At 45.6% G+C, this 27,793-nt stretch overlaps 1 protein-coding gene across 1 annotated transcript; it reads right to left on the bottom strand.

Annotated features, from left to right (window-relative positions):
* Nucleotides 1–4,528: 4,528 nt before the first annotated feature.
* Nucleotides 4,529–19,308, bottom strand: lrrc52 (leucine rich repeat containing 52). Its single transcript, XM_076088544.1, has 2 exons — nt 18,660–19,308; nt 4,529–4,854 (listed from the first exon to the last, which is right to left on the bottom strand). Exons 1-2 carry the CDS (start codon nt 19,306–19,308, stop codon nt 4,529–4,531), a joined length of 975 nt encoding a protein of 324 aa, XP_075944659.1.
* Between the last annotated feature and the right edge of the window lie 8,485 nt (nt 19,309–27,793).

The following is a 27,793-nucleotide window of genomic DNA, read 5'->3' as shown; positions in this document are numbered from 1 at the left end:
CATATTGGACGAACACACACACACACACACACACACACATACAAATACAAATACAGTGAGGACAGTTCTGTCGCCTTTGAGGACATCTGCAAGCTAACAGTGGGATGACGATGTTCCCTCCTCTGAATAATAATGCACGGATGTACCATACACACACACACACACACACACACACATGTCAAGAGATGGCGAGAGGAGTTGGGGAGTTACAAAACCTCTGTTGCTTGAGCCTGCCACATCCAGATCACCGCCCCGGGCAATGATTTTCTGAGTAACACGTTGATTTCTTTGAACTCCTCAGCCGCAAAATACACCTCACTTTCCTCCAGCAGCAGAGACAAAAATCCACACAAAGTCACACCAACGTCTTCATGGGCGGATGATGAGGCAATGGGCCCCTGGGCACAGACATACAGGAGACCCCTCTACCTATCCTGGTTAGGAGCGAGACACATAGGCGTTATAGTCATTTGGCCTCTTTTTGTTGTCACTTTGTGGTTGTTGTAGTCTTTTTGAGGTCAGTTTATGTTTCTTTGTTGTGATTTTGAGAGTCTTTGTCATCATTTTTAGTCTCTTTGTAGTTGCTTTGTGTCTGTTTTTGTAGTTGTGTTTCCCCTTTTTCATAGTTGTGAGTCGCTGTGTCTCTTTGCAGCTGTTTGGTCTATTTGTAGTAATTTTGTGTTTTTGCAGTCATTTCACATTTCTTTGTAGTTGTTTTGTGTAATTTTGAGTCTCTATTGTTATTTTGATTCTCTTTGTAGTCATTTTGAGTCTTTCTGTACTCACTTTGAGTCTCTTTGTGGTAATTTCGAGTCTCTTTGTCATCATTTCGAGTCTCGTTGTCATCATTTTGAGTCTATTGAGTGACCTTTTGTGGGTAAAGGGCCCCTGGGCCTGTGTCCAGTTGGCCAGTTCAGAAATCCATCCATGCACATCTTGTGCAAATCTCCCTTTCCACTGGCAGACATATGCAGCTCATTGTATACACTCCAGGCACTGTAAATATCTCTGCACACACCTTTTAACAATTTCACCCTTGGACACCTCCTACATGTGCTATTTTTAAAGTGTCCTGTGACAAGTTAACACAAGGATTCCCCTGACCTCTGACCTGCTGCTGGCCAAAAGCACTGACATTTTCTGTCTGCTAACCGCTCGATTGTTTGTCGGCAGCGTGAAACTGACATTCAGCCAAGCAAAATAGCTGCTCTTTCCAAACAGGAAGCGCTGTGTTTAAGGACATGTTGAGGTATGTATCTAGCTGTGAGGTCACACTCTTGAAGGTCAAATGTCTTTTTATGAATGTGACGTAACGCAAGAAGGATCGACACCAGCAGTGAGCGGGTCATTCGGTCTAAGCTTCCCCTTGAACAAATGATCTGATAATGACAGCCTAAAGATTTGACAGATGCATCAAAGGTCCAGGTGTGTGTGTGTGTTTGAGTGCGTGTGCCTGCATTGTGTGAAAGCTGATGACAGTGCGAGATTGAGGATGGAGATGTGGTGATGCATGGTAAGAGAGACCAAAACAGGAGTGTTCATGTTCTCTGGCCCGCGGCTCCGACTTTAGCTGTGCCCTTGAGATTTATCATGCATGTAGGCGAGAGAGAGAGAGAGAGAGAGAGAGAGAGAGAGAGAGAGAGAGAGAGAGAGAGAGAGAGAGAGAGAGAGAGAGAGAGAGAGAGAGAGAGAGAGAGAGAGAGAGAGAGAGAGAGAGAGAGAGAGAGAGAGAGAGAGAGAGAGAGAGAGAGAGAGAGAGAGACTTGGTTGAGGGCAGCCCACTCTCACCAATTGGTGTATGAATGACATTTTGTAAGTCATCTTGCGTGCAGTGAGAAAGCCGTTCTTGCTTTTTGCTTTTAAGTTGTGCTCCGTGTGGTCTGAACTGACTGCAATGTAAACGCATCCGTGTGAATGTGCTACGCTCTGAACAAGTGACGGAGTATAACATGTAAGAGGGAACGCTTGTAGAACGCTTGTAGACGTGCTGTTGAATGACACACAAAGTGCTGTTAAAGGTGCAATATATGAGATTCAAAGCATTACTATAGCAGCAACAATCTACTTCTTACTCTCCCTCTGTGTGTGTTGTTATCAGAGCTTCTCCTTGCTTTGTCGACGTGGCCGGGCCGGCATGTTGGTGCCTGAGAGCGTGCCCCACTGGCTAGCTAACGTCCGCCACGCTGCTCTACGCTCATACTGCGGTTACAGCCGGGAAGCGTAGCACCCACCCTCCGATTCTCCCTCGGGACAACACTGTTGCTGTTGTTTGCACCGTTAGCACTGTAAGCTGTCACCATGATGAGAGCCATTGAGAGGCAAAACCTCGTATTCAGCACCTTTAACCCTGTGGCGTAAAAGGCCACTAAAATGCGAGATTATGACACACGGAAACGTCCTGACATTTAAACGCCTTCCCATGAGATCAGGTTGGTGAGAGGGAAAGTGTGCGTCATTGAAGATGTGCTTCTGCCGACTCTCCATCCTCATATATCCTCTTATAGACATACTGTCATCATAAACCAAGCTGGAAATAAAAATAAACATGCACGCATGTATCACACACACACACACTGACAAACACACACACACACACACACACACACACACACTCTGCCAAGCCCTCTGGAGAGTTATCATTCAACCATGCCCATTCATCCGGGGCATTTGGAGCCACTCAGCCCAGGAAACGAATAAAAGCCTGACTGTCAATCAGCCTTTCAATACAGCTGCTCAGTATATCAATCAGGATGAATTTCCCGCTTCTGATGGTGACCCCCGCTCTTTCTCCACCCGACCTCTATCCGTAGTGGGGGGGGCGACGTAAGCGGAGCAGGATGGAGGAGGAAAGGGGGTTTGGATCAGTCTGGGCTCATGAATCACTCGCTCATTCTGCTCACGGAGATGCTCGGCGATGGCTCTGCCCAGCTCAAACACACAGTCACGCATACGCGAACACACACAGACCACCACCACTACTACTACTACTCCAGAGGCTTCCACTTCCACTCTGACAGCCGGGCCATAGACTGCGGCCTGTATGTGCTCAACTGTAACATGAGGGCAATCAAGCGAGGCTCCCAGTCACATAGTGTAGAGTCATCGTTAGCCGTACGACCGACTCAATCACCATGATGCCGTCTTCATGTGCAGCCACAGTGAACCTGCCTCACTTCTACAACCACGGTGGTTCAGAAGACCGTGTGGAACGACGGCAGAGAGGCTCGCAGCCCAGGAAAGCAAATAACACAGAGACACGGAGATAAACACACGCACAGTTCACACATGATATAGTCACATAGTGTCGCTATAGGTTGACTTCTTCTGCCCGTCTTCACGGTGGAATGAGCTTAAACATTAGCTTAGCACCAGGCTGAAAAGCAGTGTTTCATTGACCTCTCTGGTTGAACGAATCAGGTCTGTTTCACCTCTGACCACCTCAATAAGTCTGTTTCCATCCTCCTGTTTTGATGCACATTTTCAATTAAAAGAAGAAAAAAAAACCTGAGTGGAACTTCCGAAAAAAAAGTTGAAATATCACAAAAAAAAAAACGCATTGAAAACAGACTTATCAATTTAAGTATGATGTACATGAAGGATGTGATTTTCCATCGTTTGAGATTTGACTGCCGCTCTTTTAAGACTCAGATATACTTTTTTTGCGTGTTCCGCATCCGCGAACAGCTGCAGACTTGCGTGAATGAACACGTTGCTCCATCGATATTTGAGGGCGAGCGTCGGTCCGGCGTTCCACGTCCTGTTAATCCCACCAGCAGTGAGTCGTAGAAGTAGTTCATTCTTAGTTTTTACATTCGATCATATCCCATAACTTTTTCTGGACAGATTCTGTCTATAGGAGACAACAGTGACTGTTCACCATTTCAAGTCAGTCGCCTTAAGGCATCCAGGAAATTCACATCTTAATGCCGAAATGTACTATTTTTCTTTATTGTAGCAGAGATAAGGCATCACTCTCTTTGTGACCCCCAATACCTTTTAATGTATATTAATATACTGTGTGTGTGTGTGTGCGTCTCTCACGTAACACACCTTGTTAGAATTATTATTTACAGAATGTTACTCAAGAGCACTTCACATAGTATGCAGGTACATCCGCCCACTCGGAGAAACCAGCAGCTCCGAAGAGTATCTGTGCTGAGATGGGAAGTGTGTGTGTGTGTGTGTGTGTGTGTGTGTGTGTGTGTGTGTGTGTGTGTGTGTGTATGGGGGTTATTGCTCTCAATAATCTCAGAGGTCATTCTGTACTCCTGAAGTGAAGGCATAGTCATCCTTATTGCTGTCTCTGTCTGTCTGTCTTTCTCTCACACACACACACACACACACACACACACACACACACACACACACACACACGCACACTTTCTGTCCAATATGGTGAAGAGCATTTCGCAATATCTAAATCTGTAACACAGAGACACAGTCAGATCTTGGTTCATTTGCAGGGCCTTTGGTCTCAGAGTCCTCTCATCACTTCTGGTTCTTCCCCTCCTCCTCTCACGTCAGTCTGTCACACCTGCATGCCAGGCTTGATCAGGTCCCCGTTCCCCTGGTTTCCTCCTCCTCCTCCGCCCATCCCTCCCCTGTCGTCCTCGTCGTCGCTGTCCAGCTCCTCGCTCTTCCTCTTGCTGTAGCGCTCGTACAGCACCATGAGCACGCCCATCACCCAGGCCGACACCGTGCCGGCCGAGAAGATGACGAAGCCGATGGCGATGAAGAAGAGGTAGTCCCAGTAGCCCAGGCCCTGGTGGCAGTCCGCCCGCAGCTGCATGCCGACCTCCGCCATCCGCTGGCCCGCCAGCTCTGGGGGACTGTGGCAAACAGTCTGGCCCTCGTCTGGAGGTGAAGGAGAGGAAGAGGAGGGAGGGAATGAGGAGACAGAGAGGGTCGAGGAGTGAGGAGATTAATGAGGAAAGATAGAGCATAAAAGAATAATCAGTACATATGGTGGAAGATGAAGGGCAGAGCATCAGGAGAGGCAAGGGAGAAAAAGGATGTAATTACTCTAGAGAAAAAGGTGTACAACACACACACACACACACACACACAGCCGTTATCCATGCAGCGATAACCTTTGTGATAAATGATCTCGTGAGACGCTATAGATTTCCTCTGGGTAATGTAGGTCTTTGGTGTCTAGGACATGGCAACATTATTATGCTGCACACACACACACACGCACACGCACACACACAAATGCACAGAAAGGTGAGCAGACATGAATGCAAATCTCTGACACACCAACCCTCCCACCCTCTCATACACATCATTATACACCAACAAATCCCTGTGCAGCAGCAGAGAGATAAAGAGATGAGTGTTTTCCCCGACAAAACATCTGTCGTTCATAATGAGCAATATGATAACGAGCCGGTGTGACTTCAGACCGCACAGGGAGGCAGAAACACCACACACTGTAAAGTGTTTATTCAGGGCGGTCAAAAAAAGAGAGAGAGGTCAAAGGCTGCAGGGGCCGGGTGAGGATTCAGCGTCGCGCTCCAGAGCTCCTCAAGCAGCGCTTGTTGTGCCGCGCCGCATGCTTTCACTCCGCTACAGTGGCTTTGCAGCATGAGAATGTACAGCAGCCTCACATATATGAACTAGCGTGAATGCAGAGTGTTCAAAAAAGAGAAGAGAGGCTCTACGTATCTCAGAGATAAGAAGAGCGCAGGATAAGGTACGCGCTGTTCATCTGACTTCATCTCTCGTTTCAGGATAATTCCCATGCTCCTTCGCTCCTAAATTGTACTTGCACTCCCCTCCCACCCCCCCCAAAAAAATAAGTTTTTTCAAGCAGGGAACAATTACAGACATTAGGGAGCTGGGCAGGCGGACTGAAAAATGGGAATAAGAGAGACGACAACACGCAAAAAGAAAAGGCAAAGAAAGAACAATTTAGAAATATTTGTATGCAAACGCACTCAAAGGAAAGGACAGATGCAGTCTGACCTCGAATGATAAGAGAGGAGGAAAAGGAGAGGACTGTATCTGGCTGCAGGCCTGCCCGCTGATGGATTAATGCTGTTAACAATGTTAATTAAACCGCACTCATCTAGCAATTAAGCCAAAGGTCTGAACATGGAAATGAGTGATGTGGGAAGGATGACGAGAATAGTCCGATATGATCTATACTTCTGACTAATACTTGCCAAGGCTTCGTGAGCGGTTAAAGGGAAAAAGCTGCAGCTAGAGGTTGTGAAGCGATTATGAAACCAAGGACTCAGAGCCCAGTTTGGTCTCTGTACCTACAGTACACATAACACAAATTGACTTAAAGCCTTTAATTAAATTCTTATGGGTTTTATTCCCCTAATAAACTGTAACCGAGGCTGATTAGTCTGGTGATTGGATTACTCCGACTGTATGTCTGCAAGGGTTAAAAATACTCGTTCGATCAACCTGGTGTTTTGACAAAGCTTTACGAAGGCTGTGGAGGAAAACGTCCACAGAACATGTGCAGGCGTTTGATAAGGTTCTTGATCAATACCGACTTAACGATCGCCTCTGCAGGGGGACTTTGTCTCACATTCCAAGGAGACAAGCGTCACAGTTGGAGAGCGGCAAACAGTGGATTGACCCAAACACAAAACAAACAGATGAGGAGGAAGCAGAAGTATACAATGATTGATTTGAAATGGTTTACAGGTTAGAATCCAATAAAACAGGAGGCAAGGACTCGAGGAAACTGGAAGAGAACTGCAAACAGATATGAAGACAAGCTAACAAAGTGCAACGGAACTAGGCTGGTTTATGTTGTGACTGAATTATACGTCTGATAATTTAAATAAATTACAATTTTCTTTTTAACATTTTAGGTATTTATCACACTACTGTACTGTAAGTGTTCATTTTTCCCATTACCTTGGTTTTAATTATGTTTTTGGGGCGCTACAAAAAAAGTGTGTTTGATGTCACGATCGACAGCTGTGGTTCTCTCTCGCTAACGAGCTCGGCTCGCGATTGGTTGTGGCGGTGTATGGGCGGGACCTGGATACGCTCGTTCACTACTGCGCGGACTCTTGGCTCCAAATTGTGCCACGAAATTTTGAGTCGTGTCTAGAAGGTAAAACCCCCATACACACACACACACACACACACACACACACACACACACACACACACACACACACACACACACACACACACACACTTCCCATAGACACCACCATTTTCACTTTCACCTTCCATGATGTGGGAGGACATATACAGTTTGTGACATGATGTGGTGTGAGCGAACAGCCTGAGAAGGATTATGCACACAGTAGATCAGGTATCTGAGAAATAGCAGGCGGGTTATTGAGTCAGCAGGGAACATCATGTAAGTGGTTTTGGTGATTAGTGATTATTGATGCGCTAAGATTAGTGTGCAGTTCTTCAGTAGCAACAGACAAACCGAGGATGATCCAGGAGACGCGTGTAACACACTCAGCAGACACGCTATCTTAACCCAGTTTCCCTCGGTAGGAGGAAGGACATGCAGAGACTTCCCCAAACTGTCACTTTCTATTCTCCCTCTCCTCGTCTCACTTTCAGCGCACTTCCTCAAGTGAACAAATAATCATCAGACGAGAGAGAGAGGCTTTCAGTCTTTGGTTTGTTTCGTCTTTCTTGTTTCGTCATTATTCCTGTTTCTGTCTCTTCCTATTTTTTGTGTCCATAATATGCCCCTTTTTTTGTGTACTGCCATCTGCACTAATAATAAAATAATAATAATATATACATTTTTTGTTTTTACCTTACTCCCATGATGCTTTGCCTCGCTGTAACCCGTCCACTTCCGGCTGGCTACCTGAGGCCGACACTGCGTGCACACTGACGGTAAAAAGAAAGTCATTCTCTCCTTAAATGGAAAACGTATACCTCCTTTAAACTTATGACAAACTGCCGAAAACGATTCAACGAGACGCAGCAGCGAAACGTGTTCCTCGTGCTGCCTTGTGTAGTTCTGAAGCCGCCCTCGTCAAGAAGATTGTCAGGTGTGTTGATAATGTCCAGTCACAGACGGCAGCAGCGTAACGTCCTTGTGCCTTTTTGATTTCTCTCTCTACTTATGTTTCTCTCTGTGAGGCCCGTCACTTCTATCGCTCCGTCACCATCTGTGACAGTTGGGCTGCTCCATCTCATTACTCTGCCAAGCTTGCCTCAGGACAGGTGTGAGGTTTTTGTGTGTGTGTGTGTGTGTGTGTGTGTGCAGGGAGGTTACTGCCTGTTACCTCTTACAAACATGCATAGCTGAATGCTGGAGCAGTGAGTTACAGACACAAACAACAGCAAACAGGTCCCTCAGGGTGTTTGGCTCTCACTCACTGTTTTCCTGCACCTTGCACCAACCCAGACTTTGTCCACAGTTCTTGGCTGCGTGCATCTACCGCCTGGTCTCCTCTCAAAGAGAAGCGCGATGAATGCCGGGACAAATCTCTAAAACAACTTTCAACCACAACTTGGTAGGTGTAGCTGAAGTTATAAAAAAAAATGTTCCTTTGCAAAAGGAAGATTGAATGCCAGATTACAACTATTTATTGACCTTTTGATTATTGGCCGATAATTCATACGGAAAATCGATCAGGTACAAGAATTCTGAATTTCACACTGCAAACACCTTTTTTTGTCTTTTGCCAAAGAGCATTTCCGGCTGCATTTGAGAGAGAGTTCACAAATGCCTTGTATAAGCAGAGATAAGAGAAAATAATTTGAGCATTACCGAAGAACACAGAAAGAGGGTGGCAGTCGGGATGATTCACTCTGCGTTCAGTCTCGCCTCACCGTCTGTTTCTCTGTCACTCAGTGTTTTCTCACTCGTCCCATCACTCAGGCTGGGAAACCACTCAGACGTCGTTCTGGCAGGAAGCCCTTGACATTCTCCCTGTTTGTGCCTGTTTCTTTCCCACCGGCCCGTCATTCTGTGCTTTTCTGTGGCTGCTTTGTGAGGCACTTGTTCAAAGATGTCGTTTTGTAAATCTGTCTTTAAAATGTTTTTAAAAGAGCCCAGACTTCATGATTGAGAGTTTGGACAGAGTCTATGCAAGTGTTTGCCAACTTCAGCTAAAATGTACCCTGATTTCAACTTGCCTTAGCACCAATTGCCGTCTACATACAGAGAATTACAACACTCATAAACTATCTTTAAGTCTCTGCATGCGCAGCACTATAATAATACCACCAAATTTAAAGGAGACGAGAACCTCAGGAGCTAAACTAAATGCATAAATTAGATTAAGAAAGTCAAAATAAAGAGATAAAGATGAGTGCGTCCTCTCTGCTCCTGCAGCCTGAATGTGTAGTCTGATTCCAGCAGTCTCAGGAAGGTAGTTGCAGCCTTGAAGAATTCACACTTGCACGCTTGCATGCTGCACTGCAGTTTCCATATTCCTGCACCTTAAACACGCACTGCCAACAAAATGCTGCAGCATAAGATGGATACGGGTTGCCCCCCCCCCACTTTGCCCTGTTGCGACGAGAGTCTGCTCTGAACATTAATCTTTGGCAGCACATTGCTCTCTCAGTTAGTTAGTTACTGTCTGACTGTCGTCTCTGCCCTGTTTTCTCCTCCAGGACAGGACGAACAACATGGTCGAGGATGGATTACTGTACAGGCCTACTGGGCACAAACCCAGGGACCAAATGACAGAACGAAAAAAAGAGACGCGAACCAGCCTGGAAGAGGCTCCTAATGACCACAAAGAAAAACAACTACGACAGATGCAAAAGACTACAGACAGACCAAAAGAACTAGAACTAAAAGAGAAGAAAACAGCTGCAAAGTGACCACAGAACGACTATGTTCAGGGACAAAACAACCACTCCAAAGACTCCAAAGACTCCAAATGACTAAAAAGAGATCAAAACAACCGCAAAGACTAAATGATGACCACAAAGACACAAAAGAACTGCCAAGAGACTCAAAATGACTACAAAGAGACACAAAATAACATCAAGGAGACTTAAAATTACACACAAAGTGACCACAAAGAGTCACACAGAGTGAAAATACAGAGATACAAAATGCCTACAAAAAGGGGCTTAACAATCATAGACAAAATAACAATTTAAAGCCCAAAACAATTATAAAGAGACACAAAACCACTACAAAGACATGCAAAACGAGTACCAAAAGGGGCAAAACAACCAAATAAACTATAAACTATGAAAAACAACTACAAAGAGAGTCAAAATGACTAAAGACACACAAAACAACTATACAGAGACTCAAAGGAACTAGAAAGAGACTTAAACGACTTCAAAGTGACTCAAAACAACCACACAGACTTGCTATATGACTACAGAAAGGGGCAAAGCAACCAAAAAAACTACTACAAAGAGACTCAAAATGACCAAAGAGATACAAAACCACTGTCCGATAAGGAACGACTACAAAGGGACAGAGGCTAAACAACTGTAGTGGAGGTGGTGGGGCCCCATGTCTGTGCCCAGGGGCCCACTGCCTCATAATCAGCCCACAAACACGGTGGTCAACTGTCTGTCCTCACAGTGCTTAGACGCATTGTGTGTCTGCTGTGCGAGACGTCACTGTGTTATGGTAATATCACCAGGGCTGGGACACTATGCGGGGCGCGTCCTGAAGCTCGCCACTGACCGGACACAAAGCCCCGCGGCTCTGTGACACACCGCAGGCCGGAGGCCGTGAGGACAGAAATATTACCGAAAGAAATAAACAGCAGCAATCAGAGTGTGTGTGTGTGTGTGTGTGTGTGTGTGTGTGTGTGTGTGTGTGTGTGTGTGTGTGTGTATGTGTATGTGTATGTGTATGTGTGTGTGTGTGTGTGTGTGTGTGTGTGTGTGTGTGTATGTGTGTGTGTGTGTGTGTGTGAGTCGCTGCCACTGCTCTCGGTGCGACACGGCCTCCGTGTCAAATCATCTGCTGGATGCTTTCCAAGCTCAGCGCTGACAAGAGAGCGGGACTCATCGCCTCCCTGGAGGCGGGGCTATCGTGTACATCGAAGACGCCACCGAAAGAAACATCACTGACTCTTTGATGAACTCCGCTCTGTTTCCCCCCCGACTCCGCCGCTCGACACACAAAAAGAGCAACGAGCTGCGGAATAACAATCGTTTCTCAGGCTGGGGAGTGCAAAGCACATCAGCAGACGCCGGCGGTCTACCCAGCAGTTAAACTGGTTCAATTTATCCATTTCACGCACATGCACGCATGTACACAGTATGTTCACATCACACACGTGCTGACGATCAGAGCTGCGAGGCAGAGAGCCCGGTCCTGTGAACTGCGAACAGAGCTATTTATAAGCGGATTAATTATGTCAATGCGTATGGTAATCAGTGTGGTGGTGGTCTCATGTAGAGGGGATGATGGAGGGTATACACGCAGGAGCTCAAGCAATCGCTCCTGTGCAGGCGCTCTGCACCTAACCTTGACCTCTGACCTCCCTGTGGATGCTGGCTTCCCGAAAATAGGATCTGATGAGGTTTTTTATTTGTGGCCACATACGATCATAACGGGCAGATTTGGTGTTTTGCAGGTCAGAAGGCGTCCGGACGTTGAGGTTACCAGCGATCCACGAGCACAAAGCCGTTTATGCCCAACGCGTTGTTTGTTGCAAGAGGTCAACGAGTCTTCCCGGCAAAACGCCATAAACCAAACTCTAGAACGCCAAGAGGTGAACTTACTGTCAACTCATATTCATGCACATACTTTATTTTCTTTATATAGTCCCTGTAAATAAAATGAGTCAAGGGGGTGACTCAAATAGCCGAGTGGTAATAGGACGCATACCATGTGGGCGCAAATGCTCGGAGCAGCGAGTCGGTTTGATTCCGGGCTGGCCAGATCTTTTTTTGCATTCCACTATTTTCTATCCTCACATTTCCTGTCTCTCTACACGATCACTATCACATAAAGGCCTAACAAGTCATTTAAAACAAAGAAATAAAAGAGCTAAGTGCTAAATGTCTTATAATGAAACAAAGTTTGAAAGTTTTGATATCCTGAAACAATTTTATTCAGCTGGCAAATGATCTATTAAAATGTAGATTCTTATTTTTAATCGCCTGCTTTTAAAGCATTTAAAAACAAATTGTCCGTCTTTCTAATTCATTATTTTAATTCTTAATTTAAGTCACTTGCTTTTAATCCTCACTAACAGGCGCCTAGTGACAGTAAATCAGAGGTGCGCGACCAAACGCTCGGACAGCTATCCTTCGCTCTTTACGCACAATATGTGATAAAGTCATTTTTGAGTCGCGCCACCAGGGACACAACATCTTAATGAAGCCATTCCAGCGACGCAGCAGGGAGCCCAACACGACAACGCTGCGTGAGAACAACTCATTATGGAAAATGAAACTAGCCTAATTACGTGATCCGGCAAGGTACTAAATGAGCCAATCAAATACATGAGAGTGCACGCTCTTGGAAGGTTAACTTCTACAGTTTAACTCGCGATCGTTGCAGCAAAATCCCGTCTCGTCTATAATAAACACCCACCAACGCAGTCCCTCTTGTTGTGGCTGATTTTGGTCCATATTTCAGGTCCTAAAACATGTGGAAACATGTTTGTCTTATGAAGCTATGTCTTTCTTTGGATATGAGACTTTATGAGGTCATACTATGATCTGTCTCCCCAATTTGAACTTCTCTTATGTCATATCATACAATAATATTTGTCACATTGCCCATCTTACCTTTTCAAAACAAAACATTTATATTTTTGTTTCTGATTTGGGGGTTTTTGACACATATTGCTTGTGTCATTTTAAGGACATTTGTGCCAATGACGAATGTGATTATTGTCTCGGTTGTTTAGGATTTGGCTCCACATTTGATTAGTTGTTGTAGCGTTTGCTTTTAGTTCGTCGTCGTTGCTGTTTCACATTGTGAACTTGACACCTGACGAAGGTCCGTGACCGAAACATAATGAACTCTGTGGTGTCAGTGTGCAGGAACTCAACCCTCCCTTTCACAGGATCTGCTTCAACAACCAGATGTGCATTAATCAACATTTAGTTTGAAACATAGACATTCAAATAAATGCTTACAGTGTGGACATGTTACAAACTCAACTATATTTTACAGGCGACTGCTTACTGGACGTCTACGATATAAGATGTCCGACTTTTTAGGCCCCTCCCCTCTTGGCGAAGCTCCAGCACCTCGCTGTTTAAACGCACCATACGGGGGTTTGGCTAGGACTAAGAACAGCTGACCTTTTCTCCATCACATCCACCACAGGGCTGAACGACACACGTCTTCTGATTCCTCTCCTCTCAAATACGGCATTAGTCAGATTACAGCCACCCTCCTTTCCATCATTTCTCCATTAGATCCCTTCTTCCTCTGGCGGAGGATCAGTGGAGGGAGAGAGAGAGAGAGAGAGAGTGAAGGTCAGATAGCAACAGCTCTCTCTCTCTCTCTCTCCTCTTCCCTCTATCGCTCTTCTTATCAGTCGTCCTCTCTTTATCACCTCACACTTTTCATTCCCACTCTGGCACGCTTAACATTTATTCTCCCTTCAGCCTTTATCACCCTATTTCCCTTCTTCTTCTTCTTCTTCTTCTACGTCCTTCCATTTCTCTCAGTTTTGCTCTGTCATCTTTGCACTCTCCCCTTCCCTTTTCCAATTGTATTCTCTTGGCCCGCATATTAGTTGGACACACACACACACACACACACACACACACACACACACACACACACACACACACACACTGTCTCACACACCTGAGCGACCTCGCCTCCGTGCCTCAGGTGATCACATCACAAACACACCCACACGAGCATCTCATTAATCTTGGTTTCGGAAATAAAATGCACAGAGTCCTAAAACACATACGCAGGCCACACCACACAAGTAGGCCAGCTGAATTTGATCCGCTTCTCCGCACCAGATGGGTCCGAGGAATCGTTCCAGCTGATAAATAATGTATCATCTACCTGTATTAAATTGAATCGATGCCTCCTTGTCATAATAAATGTTTTAACGGATTGGAGTGACAGATCCGGGGCGCAGACGATCCTTTTGTCTTCTCTCTCACTCTCTGCATCTCTCTGTTGCAAAAGTCCGTCTTAATCTGTTTGCCCAGTTTTTTTTTTTTTCGTCTTATCTCGTCTTTTCCGTCCTCTATTCTTTCGTCCTCTGATCTCATCTCTTAAGTCATCAAAGATTCGCTTTCATTTAGGATGAATCAAGTTCAATTGGTGTAAAAACCTCTAATTCCTCCCGGTCGCTGAACCCGTGGCCCTCTTCTCTTTCTCTTTTTATGAATATTTAACTCTTGCCCCGTGCGTGGCCCTCCGCTTTGGCTCTTTGCCTCTGGGTTGGTGAGCTGTCCAGGCCACCGACGAGCAGCCAGAAATACTCCCCCCCGCCCCCAAAAACACAGTCATAACACCACCAACTCTGCCAGCCACTTACATTCTGTACATTTAGCTGAAGCGCTGGTCAAAAACGACCTACAGTGAGTACGGCAGGTCGTTCGACAAGCGGAAATTCTATTACGACAAGGGAGGAAACGTAGGTGCGCTCCCCGCGCACGGAGAATTGATGTTGGAGAATATTGTGGTTTGGTGTATAACTGTAACTCTCAATCACAAACATCACCATCCAGGCAAGGTCAAAGAAGGCTGAATGCCAACCAGCAGCATATAAATGAACTACAAGGAGCTCCGACAGTTAATACTCTGTCACATGTGAGTGTTCAGAGACAGAGTTACATTAACAAAACTCCAAAGGAGCCAAATGGACTGCATCCAAACAAACTGCAAAGTGCTAAACACCTAAATTCTTTAGTATCACGGTACTGTGATGTGAAACTATTGCTTGAATGCAAAGTGTCGAGGAGACACAGAGCAAACATTATCACTCATTTGAAGTCGTGTTTTTGGCCACCTGGCAAATACAAGTAAAATATTTTCTCTCTTTTAGCTCTGTTTTTGGTCTCCACCAACTCCTGAGTGAAATATCTGGCTCTCCAGCTGCTAAATGCTGCGCTATGTGCACCAGCGAGTCCCTCACTGTGTTTCTGTCTGCTGTTTGGAGCTGAGCAGATAGTGTACGGGAGCTTTTAAGAGCTTTTTTCTCTGAAAACAGCTCTATGAAAGTGGTGAGAGAACCAGTCAGATTGCAGCCAGACAGCTAAATAATAGGCTTTGAGGAGAGCTGCATTTTCAGAGGATGATTCTCACCTCTTTGACTTTGTCACATTGTTTTTACATTGTCATTTGATAGATTGTTATTATAAAAAATATTTGTTATGGCAAGCAGGCAATTCCCTTTTTAACAGGGAGGACAGACCTGGTTCATTTCGTTCCCCAGGATTGGTGAACTTCCCCCATGAACGACACGTTGGCCTCTATATTTGTTATTATATATAGAATATATAGAATATTATAGATCCAAGACGATGCTGACAGAAAGGCGAGACTCAGAGAAAATGTCTAAATTACTTCAGCACCAGGGACAGTACCATGAATTTGTCATCACAGGTAGTTAGTCTAATATTTACATTGACGTTGAGTCGCTGTTGAAGTGTTGCTCAAGCACTCGTTGACGTAGTTTATGTCATTAAATAGCACTGGGAACTGGCTAACTGCATTTTTTTAGCCGGAACTGAACAGGGTGAAACAAAAACATTGGTTAAAGCTCAGTGTGTAGCTTCCATTGACTTGTAGCCTGTTGCTGTTTTACTCGTAGTGTGAACGCAGCATAAGTCTGACATAGACCTGTCTCCACAGCGCCGTGTCAGCGCTAAAGAACGGTCTGTCTGCACACATTATCATTCTGGTAAAGGGGGAATAAACCGGCTCGTTTGTATTTCTTTAAACTAAAACGCAGTCGTCTCAGAAGGTGAACCTTAACTTTCATTTCAACATCATTTGTCTCACTAAAGAAATCTGTCAACATTTATTGACCTCCTGCAGTTCAGGCAGATGTGACATTGCAGCAACAGTCCAGGGGGGAAAACACATACAACCAGCATACCAAGAGGCACCGACCTCCACCAGCTCAGAGAGAACCCACTGAATGTCATATTCAGATCAATGTGTCTTTGACTTTTCTGCGCTTTCTCTGTCCTCTCCTGAAGAAACGAGTCCACTCTGTCTATCTCGTGCTTTCTCACTTCCTCCCTCACACGACTTAAACGCACCTGCTAAGCTCGCCGCTTCCCTGAAGAGCCACACGATGACTTTGAAGGCACAGAGAGTCAAGCAACGACGTCAACCTTTCTCAGTGACACGTGCCAGACAAAGAGAAACTTACTTAAACACGACAGCAAACACAAGACAATGCTGTAATAAGACATTACAACTGGAACTACAACTGAAAGCCAATAAACTCAAACAATCAGAAGATCGTTCCAGCAATAATCAAAGTGCTTTATTAAAACCTAGGCAATCAGCAGTGATATTAAAGAGTCCTAAATGAGCTACAGTGTAAAGACTGGTAGCACACACACACACACACACACACACACACACACACACTTGCATGCACCTGATTCACATTCAAACTGAGAGGCAGCGACAGCTGGAATCTCTGTACATCAGACTCACAACCCTGCAGTCAGATCAGAGGGCATTCATGCCCTCACACACTCTCACACACACACACACACTCACTCACTTGACCCCATTCACTCCGTTAAACTGGTTCCCGGAGTTGTTTATGAGTGCCACATCGCACATCGATACGTGATTTATCGTGAGTCTGAGAGACGGAGCGTGTGTAACAGTGAAGTGTGTTCCTGAGGGGTTTACAGTCCCAACTCCTCTGGTCACATTTAGAACTTTTAAAGTGTATAGTGATGGTAAAAAAACAGCTGCGATTTTATAGTTATTAGCTGGCGGGCAACCTCCAATTCTGTCAAGTGAAGTGCCTTAAACTTGCATTCTCTCTAATGTCCATCAGGGGGCGACTCCTGCTACCGCAGCGTTGTCTGGTGTGGGAGTTGTCCGTGCTTTCGTCTTAGAACTTTAACCCTTTCACAGTTTGTTTACAGGTCATGAAAGTTCATTGTAGCATCTTTTGTCGCCTAAAAATTTCATTCAGCGTTCCGTTGGACTTAGCTCCACCATCTCGTGTCACTTCTGGTTGCAGAAAAAAACCAAGATGGCGGCGGCCATAATGACAAAAACTCGAGGCTTCCAAACCGTAGTCCACAAACCAGTGGGTGACGTCACGGTGACTACGTCCACTTCTTATATACACAGTCTATGATTATCAGCTGTGACTCAAACAGGACAAAGCGAAACAATAAGCTGCCGGTGTGTTGTGTCACTTACGATTCAAAAGCCCTTCTCTTAGAACATTTTCCTTTTATACAGAAATGTGTTTGTGTAAGTACTGGACTTCTAGTGGTATGAACAGCAGAGCAGAGTGCGTGCAGTGTGTGTGTGTGTGTGTGCCAGTTGTTGAGCGTACTTCAGTGCGATGTGAAAGTGAAGGTGGATAACTACTTTGGGGAGCTGCTGTCTTCAAGTGGCCTTCCATCTCAAGCCCCTCGTCTCCTGACAGTAATCTCATTCCTGTTTCCCACAAGCCCCGGCCTTAGGGTCTCCTCTCCTCCAGATCACACACTGACTCACACACACTTGACTGCAGTGAGTCACTAGCACACACACACACACACACACACACACACACACACACACACACACACACACACACACACCACACGAACACGCTGTCCTTAACGGGAGCAGTCCAGCTTTTTTGAGCATCATCATTAACCATCTGGACTGAAGGGCCAAAGCATACGACGATGGGAGCGCCAGCGCACACACAGGTACTCGCCGTGTGTGTGTGTGTGTGTGTGTTTGTACAAGTGTGCAGATGGGAGAGGCTAGCATAAAGAGAAGGGAAAAAAACAGGTACAAAAGGACAAAATCTTCCTCTCAGCGTTATCTCGCGCCTTTAGGGCCCAGAGAGGCAATGCAGTAAGATCAATGTGATGTTCTCAAACATTGTTTCAAGACCAGTTCACCTTCTGAGGACTGAGCTCAATTAACTTCTACCAGCAAAGCATCATCCTCCTGTTTAGGAAATAGACGGCTACGGTGGCTGTTTCCAAGTAAGCGTAACACAAGTGTGCTGATTCGTTGGGTTAAACTCGAAACATTATTGAGACGTGAAGGGCGGAGGGACAGAAATCTTCGGATTGCTCTGACTCTGAGGTCAAACCATTAGCTCTGGAGTCCGAGTGTGTGTGTGTGTGTGTGTAGCGGAGAGAGAGAGAGAGAGTCTGCATCTGACTCTGCAACTCAACGTGTGGCCATGCATACATATGCACAAACTAAAAGGGGAGGGGAGCCATAAGTGGCCCACCGTCGCTGGGGACGAGTTGACCAAGCGCCCACAATCACATTATCTAAAATGAGCCGTTGTGACAATAACAAACGATGAGACCTTGGAGCGTCTCTGGCTCGTACAGAGGAGCAGAGGATCCCCGCTTCCAGGGATCACCTGCAGGAGGTCAGACGGCTGACACCTGAACATGAACAGGCCTCGTTTTACACGCCACTTTTTGGAATGTGGTCTTTTAAGAAAATAACTCATCTTATTTTTGATAGTTTATAGTGTGTGTGTGTGTGTGTGTGTGTGTGTGTGTGTGTGTGTGTGTGTGTGTGTGTGTGACACTGACATATATGTGTTGACTTCATCCATCCTCACCTTGGAACTTGAAGCCCTCGATCTGCACCCAGAGGCAGAGGTCCTCCGTGTCACAGTCGCAGCTCCACGGGTTCCCGCTGAGCCCCAGGGACCGCAGAGTGGGCAGGGCGATCAGGCTGCTGATGTTGAGGGCCGTCAGGTTGTTCCGGCTCACGTCCAGCACCTGCAGAGCCATGTTCTCCGAGAAGGCGTCCGGGTGGATCTCCCCGAGACTCGGGTTGTCCGTCAGCCGCAGCATCACCAGGGACGCCAGGGGCCCGAAAGTCCGGTCCTCGATCTGCAGCAGCGTGTTGAACGACATGTCCAGGTAGGCGAGTTTCCGCAAATTCCCGAATGTGGACTCGGAGATCTCGGTCAGGGAGTTGTTGCTGCAGTCCAGATAGACCAGATCGGACAGGTAGTTGAGCTGCAGCGCCGGAAGGTCCCCGATGCGGTTGTTGGAGATGATGAGCTGCCGGGTCGCCAGGGGCAGGTCGTTGGGGAACAGGGTGAGCTCCTGCCCGGCGCACTGGACCACCAGCTGGTCGTCGCACACGCATCTGTCGGGGCAGCCGGCCGTGAGAGCCGGAGACGGGGTCACCCCCATCACGAAGACAAAGAGGAAGAGGAGCCGGAGGGACTGGGCGCTGGGCTCGGGCAAGAGACGCATGACGAGGCCACCCAGAGCGTCATGAACTCGGGCTGAGCTGGACCAGGACTCCCCGGCGCTCTCCGGGCATCCTGCATGGGTGTGCGGAGCTGAGAGAGAGGCGAGGGGGCTGCTCGGAGTGTCTGGCTGTCGCTGCCTGGAAGCCCGGCTGCTGTTTATATCCAGCCTCTCTTTCTCTCTCTCTCAGAAAGACTATCGGTCAGTCACTCACACGCGCTCTGGCGCGCGACGCTCGTCGCCACGAGACATTTTTCTTTTTTTCTTTCTTTCAGAAGGTGACCGAGAGACGCTTCTCGCTCTGTGGGTGAGGATCGCGCAGCTTACCGGACTTTGTCCCGCGTGTGAAGACCACAGAGAGCTCTGGATGTTGTCGGTGACTCATCTTTGTGAATGAGTTGTCTCCTGCAGAGTGCGTTGTTTATTTACTTTCCAAACAAATGCCATGACAAAAGAATCCAAAAATCCTGGATGTAGACTCCCCGCTGTATGTCCTTGACTGTGTTAGTCTGAGTGTGTGTGTGTGTGTGTGTGTGTGTGTCGTTCACTGCTGGCCGGCACACGAGTCGCGCGATGGAGAGAGTTGCGCGTGCTTCTACTCCTGAGCTCAGACCGCTTCTGTGCTCTGACTCTCCGCTGCGCTGTGGTGATCCCACTCTCCCCCCTACCGCCCCCTGCGCTCCGCCTCCCTGTGCGCACCGCACACACTCTGCAGCTCTGCACACACACGCGCACACACGTGCGTGCTTTGTGTTTGTGTTGCGCGTGAGTTGGCGCTGGTTTGATTGCAATGGTGACGTCAGCAGGCGGCGCTCTTCTTACTGAGAAAACCAGGCGTCCAGAGGAACTCTAAGTAATGAGAAGACAGGTCTCTCTCTCTCTCTCTCTCTCTCTCTCTCTCTCTCTCTCTCTCTCTCTCTCCCTCTCTCTCTCTCACTCTGTGTGCACGCGCGCAGCATCCTCTATTTAACAGGCCTATCTTATCCCATGTGGCCCAGTGTCTCCTCATTCTGTCCCCCCAATGTCTTGTTGACATCAAATTGGATTATTGTGTGTGCTCGTTTTTCTTTTTTTTTGGCATACTTAAATATTTTATTTGGGAAGTCACACATTCAGGCGTCCACATTTTGCTGCCAACGTCTCATTACTGTGTCATTCAATGGAACAAAAGCAGGTAGACTTTGGAATAATATGACGGATTAATTTAAGATGTATTACATTTGAATGCTAAATGGCGTGATAGTTGCATCACAACCATAGATTTGTCGTGCTGGTATGTTCCTTTGACTGCCATGGATATGAATAAATAATGAATGATTAGCTGTAATTAAAGTCATTAGTAAAGAGACTTCAATATTCTAATAATTAGTATAATTACTGATCATTTACGAGCAGCTACTCCTTTTTAGATGCAATATGAATGCATTTTTTAAGAGTGCTTTCTTCAAGGGCCAAACAGATGTCACTGTAGCATCATTACAGCCAATGAATGAAAGGTTTTATCCTGTTTCCCAGATGTTGTGTAATTCAGACTTAAAGGGAAAGCTCGACATATTTCTTTCTTATCTTAGCACAAACACCAGCACCTCTAACGTTCACTAATCAACACGTTATATCTCGTTTATTTAATTGGTAAAATGACAAAATGATGCTTTACAGAGGGTTGTGACTGTTTCTGCAGCTACATTTTCACTGTACAGATATCAAAGTGGTATCTATTATTTCATCAAGTGAATTTCCCAAAATGTCAAACTATTCCTTTAAAGCTTCCAGCCAGCATGGGCTCAGTACTCCCCTAAGTGGAGGTTGTTAAATGATTATCGGGGTAGGAAATAATTAAATTAAATTAAGTTTATTTTTTGTATATTCAAATGAAACAATGTGAGAAAATAAGTCTTTAATTGAAGTTGTTAAAAGTCATTGACAAGCAAACTGAAATTCAGGGTTCACAAGAAGAAAACATTTATGACTAAGTAAACAAAACAATGTGAGCTTATAATATAAAACAGACGAAGAGCGAATGGATAACATGTTAGTGCTTTGGCACTGACGGCCCTTTGTGCCGCTCTTCATGTAACATATATATCTGCACCACCACTGAAGGAAAGCTCCGCCGCGTGCAGAGCAGCCTGGAGGGCGAGAACGAACACCTTTCTGATCCCTCTGTCGTGGACTTTGCTGTCTAAATGGCCTCTCCGGATCGTGTTCTCAGAATCATTAACGTGACTTTCCTCCCTGACTGACTGCTCCAAACGGTGTCAGCTTCCAGAGGTGCTTGTGTATTCCCATGTTAGTGTGTGTGTGTGTGTGTGTCGCAGTTACATGCTATTTGGAGGCCTTGTGTTTGTAAGGTTGTGTGTGTGCACTTTGTGTTGTTTTTGTCTGCTCGGATGTTTCCTTGTGTTGTGGAATATTTCTTATGACTAGTCGGGAGAAGAAAGTTGAGGTTTTCTATCTATATAAAGTAAAACAGAGTTTTGATGAACGATCAAGGTTTGTAAAGTCAATTTATTTGCTTGCAAGCAAAGAGAACAGTCTCACAGACACATCGCAGTCATCTAGGAGAGTGCTCTACCTACACTCAGAATGCATGGACTTTTATGCTCAGACAGCTTCCTGTTATCTACTTAGCTAACAAGAATACACAAAGAACACAACAAAAGGCAGGTCATCCTTCGAGCCTTAGTATACTTCATTTAAGACAGTCAGGAAGATGCTTTTATCTCCTGTTTACAAATCCCTTTTGTTCACAGTTTGCCTTACACTAATCAGTTTAAACTCACAACAGATGCTTCTTTTGAAGTCACTGTGACAACATAAAAATGACCATTTGCAGAGACAGAACAGACATTCTTTACCCTCACCCATCTTATCTGCATGCAAAGGTTTACGCCTTTACAACTTCAGATAACACGTCACAACAGAAGTGAAAAAGTATTTCAAACAGAGGATCTCTGTTAATCAAAGCCTCTCTGTGTCTCTGTCTTACGAAGAGTAAACAAAAACAGTGCACAATGATGACAGAAAACAAGACACCTGGATACTAAACTAATTAAAGTCATCTACTGAAACTACAGTTTGGTGTCTGCTCTTTTAGGACTTACTTTCCTTAAACCTTCACATTAGACTATGACATATTTTCCCATTACATTTGTGAGTGTGAGTGTGTGTGTGTGTGTGTGTGTGTGTGTGTGTGTGTGTGTATGCACGTGTGTGCCTCATCTTTACTTTTTAATAAGGGTGCACGCAGTGTCGGCTGTCAACTGCCAGACAGCCGGTCTGATCCTCGACCTCCCCATCAGAGGTGTCACTCACCGTCACTTCACAACCATCACCTCACATATTTTAGCTTCTGTTTTGGAGGCGTCCCTGGACTAAACAATGACAGGTTCAACTTTTTCCTCTGCCCCTTTCTCTCCTGCTCCACGATCTATCCACTGGGTCCTCGGCTCTTTTATTTCTCCAGCACAATAACCAACTCCATCATTCTAATGTAACTAAACCAAGAGTACGATCCTCCATCAGTCACCCTGACTGCCTTTATACTGGATGGTGTGTGTGTGTGTGTGTGTGTGTGTGTGTGTGTGTGTGTGTGTGTGTGTGTGTGTGTGTGTGTGTGTGTGTGCGTGCTCTGAGAAGATGAAACATAAAAACACAGTGTGTGAATTGTACATTTTATTTTATTTGTGGCCTATAATTCCTCAGTAAAGAATAGAATTGGTTGAATATAGAATATAGTTTAGTTTAAGTGCTGTGCATGGATAATTTACTTAAAACATGCTCCACATTACATGAACACATCTTAAAGGATAATTATTTATATTGTTATTATACAATGTTATAAAATGTGTTAGCACATCTCTTCACTTCGTCTACCTTCCGACGTTCCTTCCCCACTGTCGCTCTTAGCTTTAAGCCAAATTATTCCCGCTGAACTGAAGACATTCCTCTTTAAAGTTACTACATGAACTTTTATTTTGTGTTGATTCTGGCGGCCCCTGTGGACAAAAGCTGTCGTGCTTCCATGGGCACCACCACTTTGTGTCGTAAAGAGCTGCAGCTGCCAGAGTCCTTTTACAAAACCTCTCATTTACTGCAGCGGTGGTCTGACAGTCTGCCACACTCAGTCCTGGTTCTTGATCTCCACGTGCCTCCCTTCCCTCCCAGCATCGTGGTTTAGGCAACAAAACCACTTAGTCAGGTTTAGGAGGAGAGCGTGGTTGACGTTAACCTGACTGACTAACGACTCATGTGATAAAATGTCAACGTTCATGTTTAGTTTCACACGGGACTCGAACAGCGGCCTACTGGATGATTGTTTTGTGTGTGTCTGACCCATCCAGGTCCACTCCCACCCGCCCTGTGTGGACTATCTCGCTCTTTAGACTACGTCAGCTGCTCTGACCGCCTAATAATGACCCGCTAGAAATAGGCGATAGACTCCTTTGTATGTCTTTCTGTTTTTTTTTCCTTTTTCTTGGCTTGTCGCATTCAAGAATCAGAGTTCGTGAACAGTGAAAATGTTACAGTGGCTACTTCTTTTTTTCAAATCAGACTATTGCTTATTCAGTCTCTCTTTCGAACTCGTTGACGACTAATTTGTTGCGATGTTCGGGTGCTGCTTGGACAGAATTTGTGGCTGAGATGACAAAGAAAGCGCAGGAAAAGGGAAAATTAGTGCGTCACATTTCCATCACTGCCGCTCATCGAGTCATTTGTCTCGGGAATAAATGCCGATGGTAACCTTTCCCCACGACAGACAAAAGCCAGGTTTAAGTGGGGTTCTTTTTTGTCCAGTGGGAAATGTGCTATAGCGACATTTTCTTTGTTGGATCAAATTATGGTTGGTTTTGTTTTTTTAATGAGATTTGTTGGCAGAAAGTAAAAAAATATGGAATAGCACCAGGCGCTGATGGGTTTTGGTTCTGCTGTAACAGCAGAACTGATGTGCACTTCAGTGGAGTTGGTGTGCTCACGCAATGACAGCCCCACTAGTCTGACACTCACAAACAAATTCACCCCGAATAAATATTTCTTTATCTCCGTCACTAATCCTCCCACTACGAACACACACACACACACACACAAACAAGAAGAAACACGGCAGGGTTGTTTTCTTCCACGGTTTCATAAGTAAATTAGCTCCGAACACGAGTTAAAAACAGCCTCGCCTCAGGGATGTTTTTCTGTTTTTATCATATTTGACTGTGCGATAAAGTCCATAATTGTAGACTGAGCTTAAAAATGGAGAACTATGTGTGTTTATCTGTGTGAGAAAACGTCAGACGCAATAGTCAGACACACTGTACATGCCCTGGGCCCGGCGCTGTCTCGCTCATGACAGACAGCTCCAATAACAGGACGCCACTCACTCCCTCTGACTCATGCCCGGCCTCGTGCCCCCGTCACCAGGCCCGAGCTCGGCCCCGGGCTTTGATGAGGCTGCGGATGAGTGGCTGTCACACGGGCAGTCACTCAAGCCGTTTGTTGGAAAAGGAGTATTAGGGTGCGTTGGTGTCTTTTGGACTACGGCAGTCCACCGCTGACACTGTGAGATGATGATGATGAAGGAATCTGCTGGCAAAGGCCCCATTGTGATGTGACATGAGTGGTGGCGGCAAAGGGAGCAGAAGAGTGACAGAAGAAAACAAACCTCCAATCCACCCTCTGATACGAGGCTGACCCCTGCAGGATCGGAGGGGAAATGCTGTGTGGATGGCATCAGCTTCAGGCCCGAGTAAAGCCTAAAGCATTAAATCAACCTGGTAAATGGCTGCAAAGGTTTGAAATGGTATAAATACAAGTGGGCTAGTTTTTGTCAAAAACAGCTTCAATAAGCTAAAAGAAAGGGTTGATGATGGTGTTTTTATGGACCATTTCAAATCTTTAATGTTAATGTATTCTGTGCAAATTTTGGATGCAGGGCTGAGGACATGTGCTCTCCTCTTTGTTTACCTTTTTTTTTTTAGCCTTTGGCTTCCCCCTGGTAGCCCCGTGTTTTACCGTCACAAGGCTATGAATTATGGGTAATTCCCTGAGGCAAAGTCTGCAGAAATGCGGAGTTATGGAAAGCCTGTGCATAAAAAGGGCTCAAAACGTCTAAACCTGATGGACTTTCCCTGGAATGTGCCATAAAGTCTGTGAGTGTGGACGTTGGGCCTGAATGTGCCATAAGATGTTTGTTGGCAGAGACGGAGGGCGTAAATCTGTCCAGTCGAAGCCAGGAGAAGATAGTGCAAACTCACTAAAAAACACTGCACAGAACAACCCTTCTCCTTTGCTGTGATGATTAATGGTGTGTGTTCAGAGTCCGTGTTCCTGCTGCTGTGATGTGTGCCAAATCCGCGTCTCTTCTCCGGGGACGGACTGATCGTCACGGACCATCAGGCTCGGTGTCCATCACTCAAACGTCATCCACCATCAGATCTCCATCTCAAGCCACGTACACGTGAGAGGAGGAATACGCAGCACGCACGCCAGACATCAAATCGAAGCAGCCTGTCGGCCTCCAGAGCCGAACCTTAGAAATCCGTCACCAGGTGACATTTCACTTCACTGCAACAGAATCTGCAGACTTCAACCTGAGTGATCTCTGTTTACCTCTCGGATGACCTCTTCGGATCTCTTGCTGTCTCTTTATTTCCGTTTTACCCGATCTGTATCTGAGCGGCGGTCGAATGTACGTCAGTAAAACATACGTGTGATAGATGTGTTTCTACTCGGTTATGGTTTTAGTTTCAGCTCCACTTAACCCCGCTCACCCTCCTGACCCGACACCCTGCAGCACGAGGCCACCTACGCTCTACACTTGGGATGAATTTACATCTCAGTTACAAATTAATATGATTCACTGCCCAGAGTCACTGGCATCCATGTCAATTGGGAAGAATAAACAAAACCGGAAGGCAATAAAATGAGCTCGCTGTGGCAGAAGGGAAGTCATCAGATTGATATGAATTAAATCAGACGTGACTGCTAAAATAACTTTATTTCACAGTTGATCTGTTACAATAACAATATTTCTATTACAACGTCTGGACCACACACACACACACACACACACACACACACACACACACTCACACACACACACACACACACACACACACACTCACACACACAGACCGGGCTCTCTCTGCTCAGACTGTGTAATTGCATAACCTGGAAAGTCCTGCTCAATAATGCATGGTCAGACTAGACACGGGCAGCGTGACGGAAAACCTTACCCCAACTTTGTCTGCCCGAAGACCGGACACTCCAGAGACAGGACAGATGCTGGGGGACAGTGTGTGTGTGTGTGTGTGTGTGTGTGTGTGTGTGTCTGTGTGTGTGTGTGTGTGTGTGTGTGTGTGTGTGTGTGTGTGTGTGTGAAGACAGAGAGGAAGTAAAAACAAACTCTCACAATTACAAACATTTTAAGTGCTGAGCGAGATAGTGACTGGTATTAGGTATTGCACAAAAATAAATAAATCCTGATACCAAAATCAGTTCATCATTTCAGGCATGAATGATGCATTTTTAGAATATCATATGTTTTAGCTCTCTGCATGGATGGATTATTGAACAGGCCTACCAGGAGCAGGCCCAGGGGCCTCCCTGGACTTCACCTACAAAATGTAATTGAACCAGGAAGAGACTCAAAATGACCACTACAAAATATAAAATGACTACATGGAGACAATAAAGAGACAGAAAAAACTACAAAGAGATACAAAACAGCTGCAAATTGACACAAAGACCACAATGAGACTCACAACAACTATGAAAAGGGGCAAAACGACAATGATGTGACACAAAATGACAACAAAGAGACACAATACCACTACAAAGAGACTCAAAATGACTATAGGAGACACAAAAAGACTACAAATAGACCAAAAAACTACAGTGACACAAAAAAGACTACAAATAGAGCAAGACAACTTAGAGATGCAAAACAGCTGCAATAAGGCACAAAGAGACCGCAATGAGACTCACAACGCAACTACAAAGGGACTCAAAGGGACGACAAATAGACCAAAACTACTACAAAAATATGCAAAAGAGCTGCAGTGACTCACAAGAGGGACCACAAAGATACAAACAATGGATATGAAAAGAGACAAAACAACCACAAAGAGACACAAACAAGTAAAAGATGCAAAACAGCTGCTATGGGATGCACAAAGGACTACAAAAACACTCACAACAGCTATGAAAAGGGACAAAACTACCACAAAGAGACACAAAACAACCACTAAAAGACACAAACAACTACAAAGAGACATACAACAAAAAGAGGCTGAACAACTCATTTCTATAATGTCTTCTATATACAGCAGACTTGGAGGGGCCTTTTGCATGTCCGTGCACGGGGGCCCACTGCGTCCTCCGCCCGTGTCTCTCTGGTGTGTACAGCTTTATGAACCTGTCTCAAACGGTCCGTCACTGCTGATTTGAAAGTCCCTCCTCTCACAGGGAGAAACGCCCACTTCCTGCTGCTCTGCTG

The sequence above is a fragment of the Anarhichas minor genome, unplaced genomic scaffold (assembly GCF_050575085.1).
Source record: "Anarhichas minor isolate MPS153535 unplaced genomic scaffold, ASM5057508v1 ptg000010l, whole genome shotgun sequence".
NCBI classification, from domain to species: domain Eukaryota; kingdom Metazoa; phylum Chordata; class Actinopteri; order Perciformes; family Anarhichadidae; genus Anarhichas; species Anarhichas minor.
The sequence above is the reverse complement of the archived record's forward strand: the minus strand, read 5'-3'. Positions and strand labels throughout refer to the sequence as shown.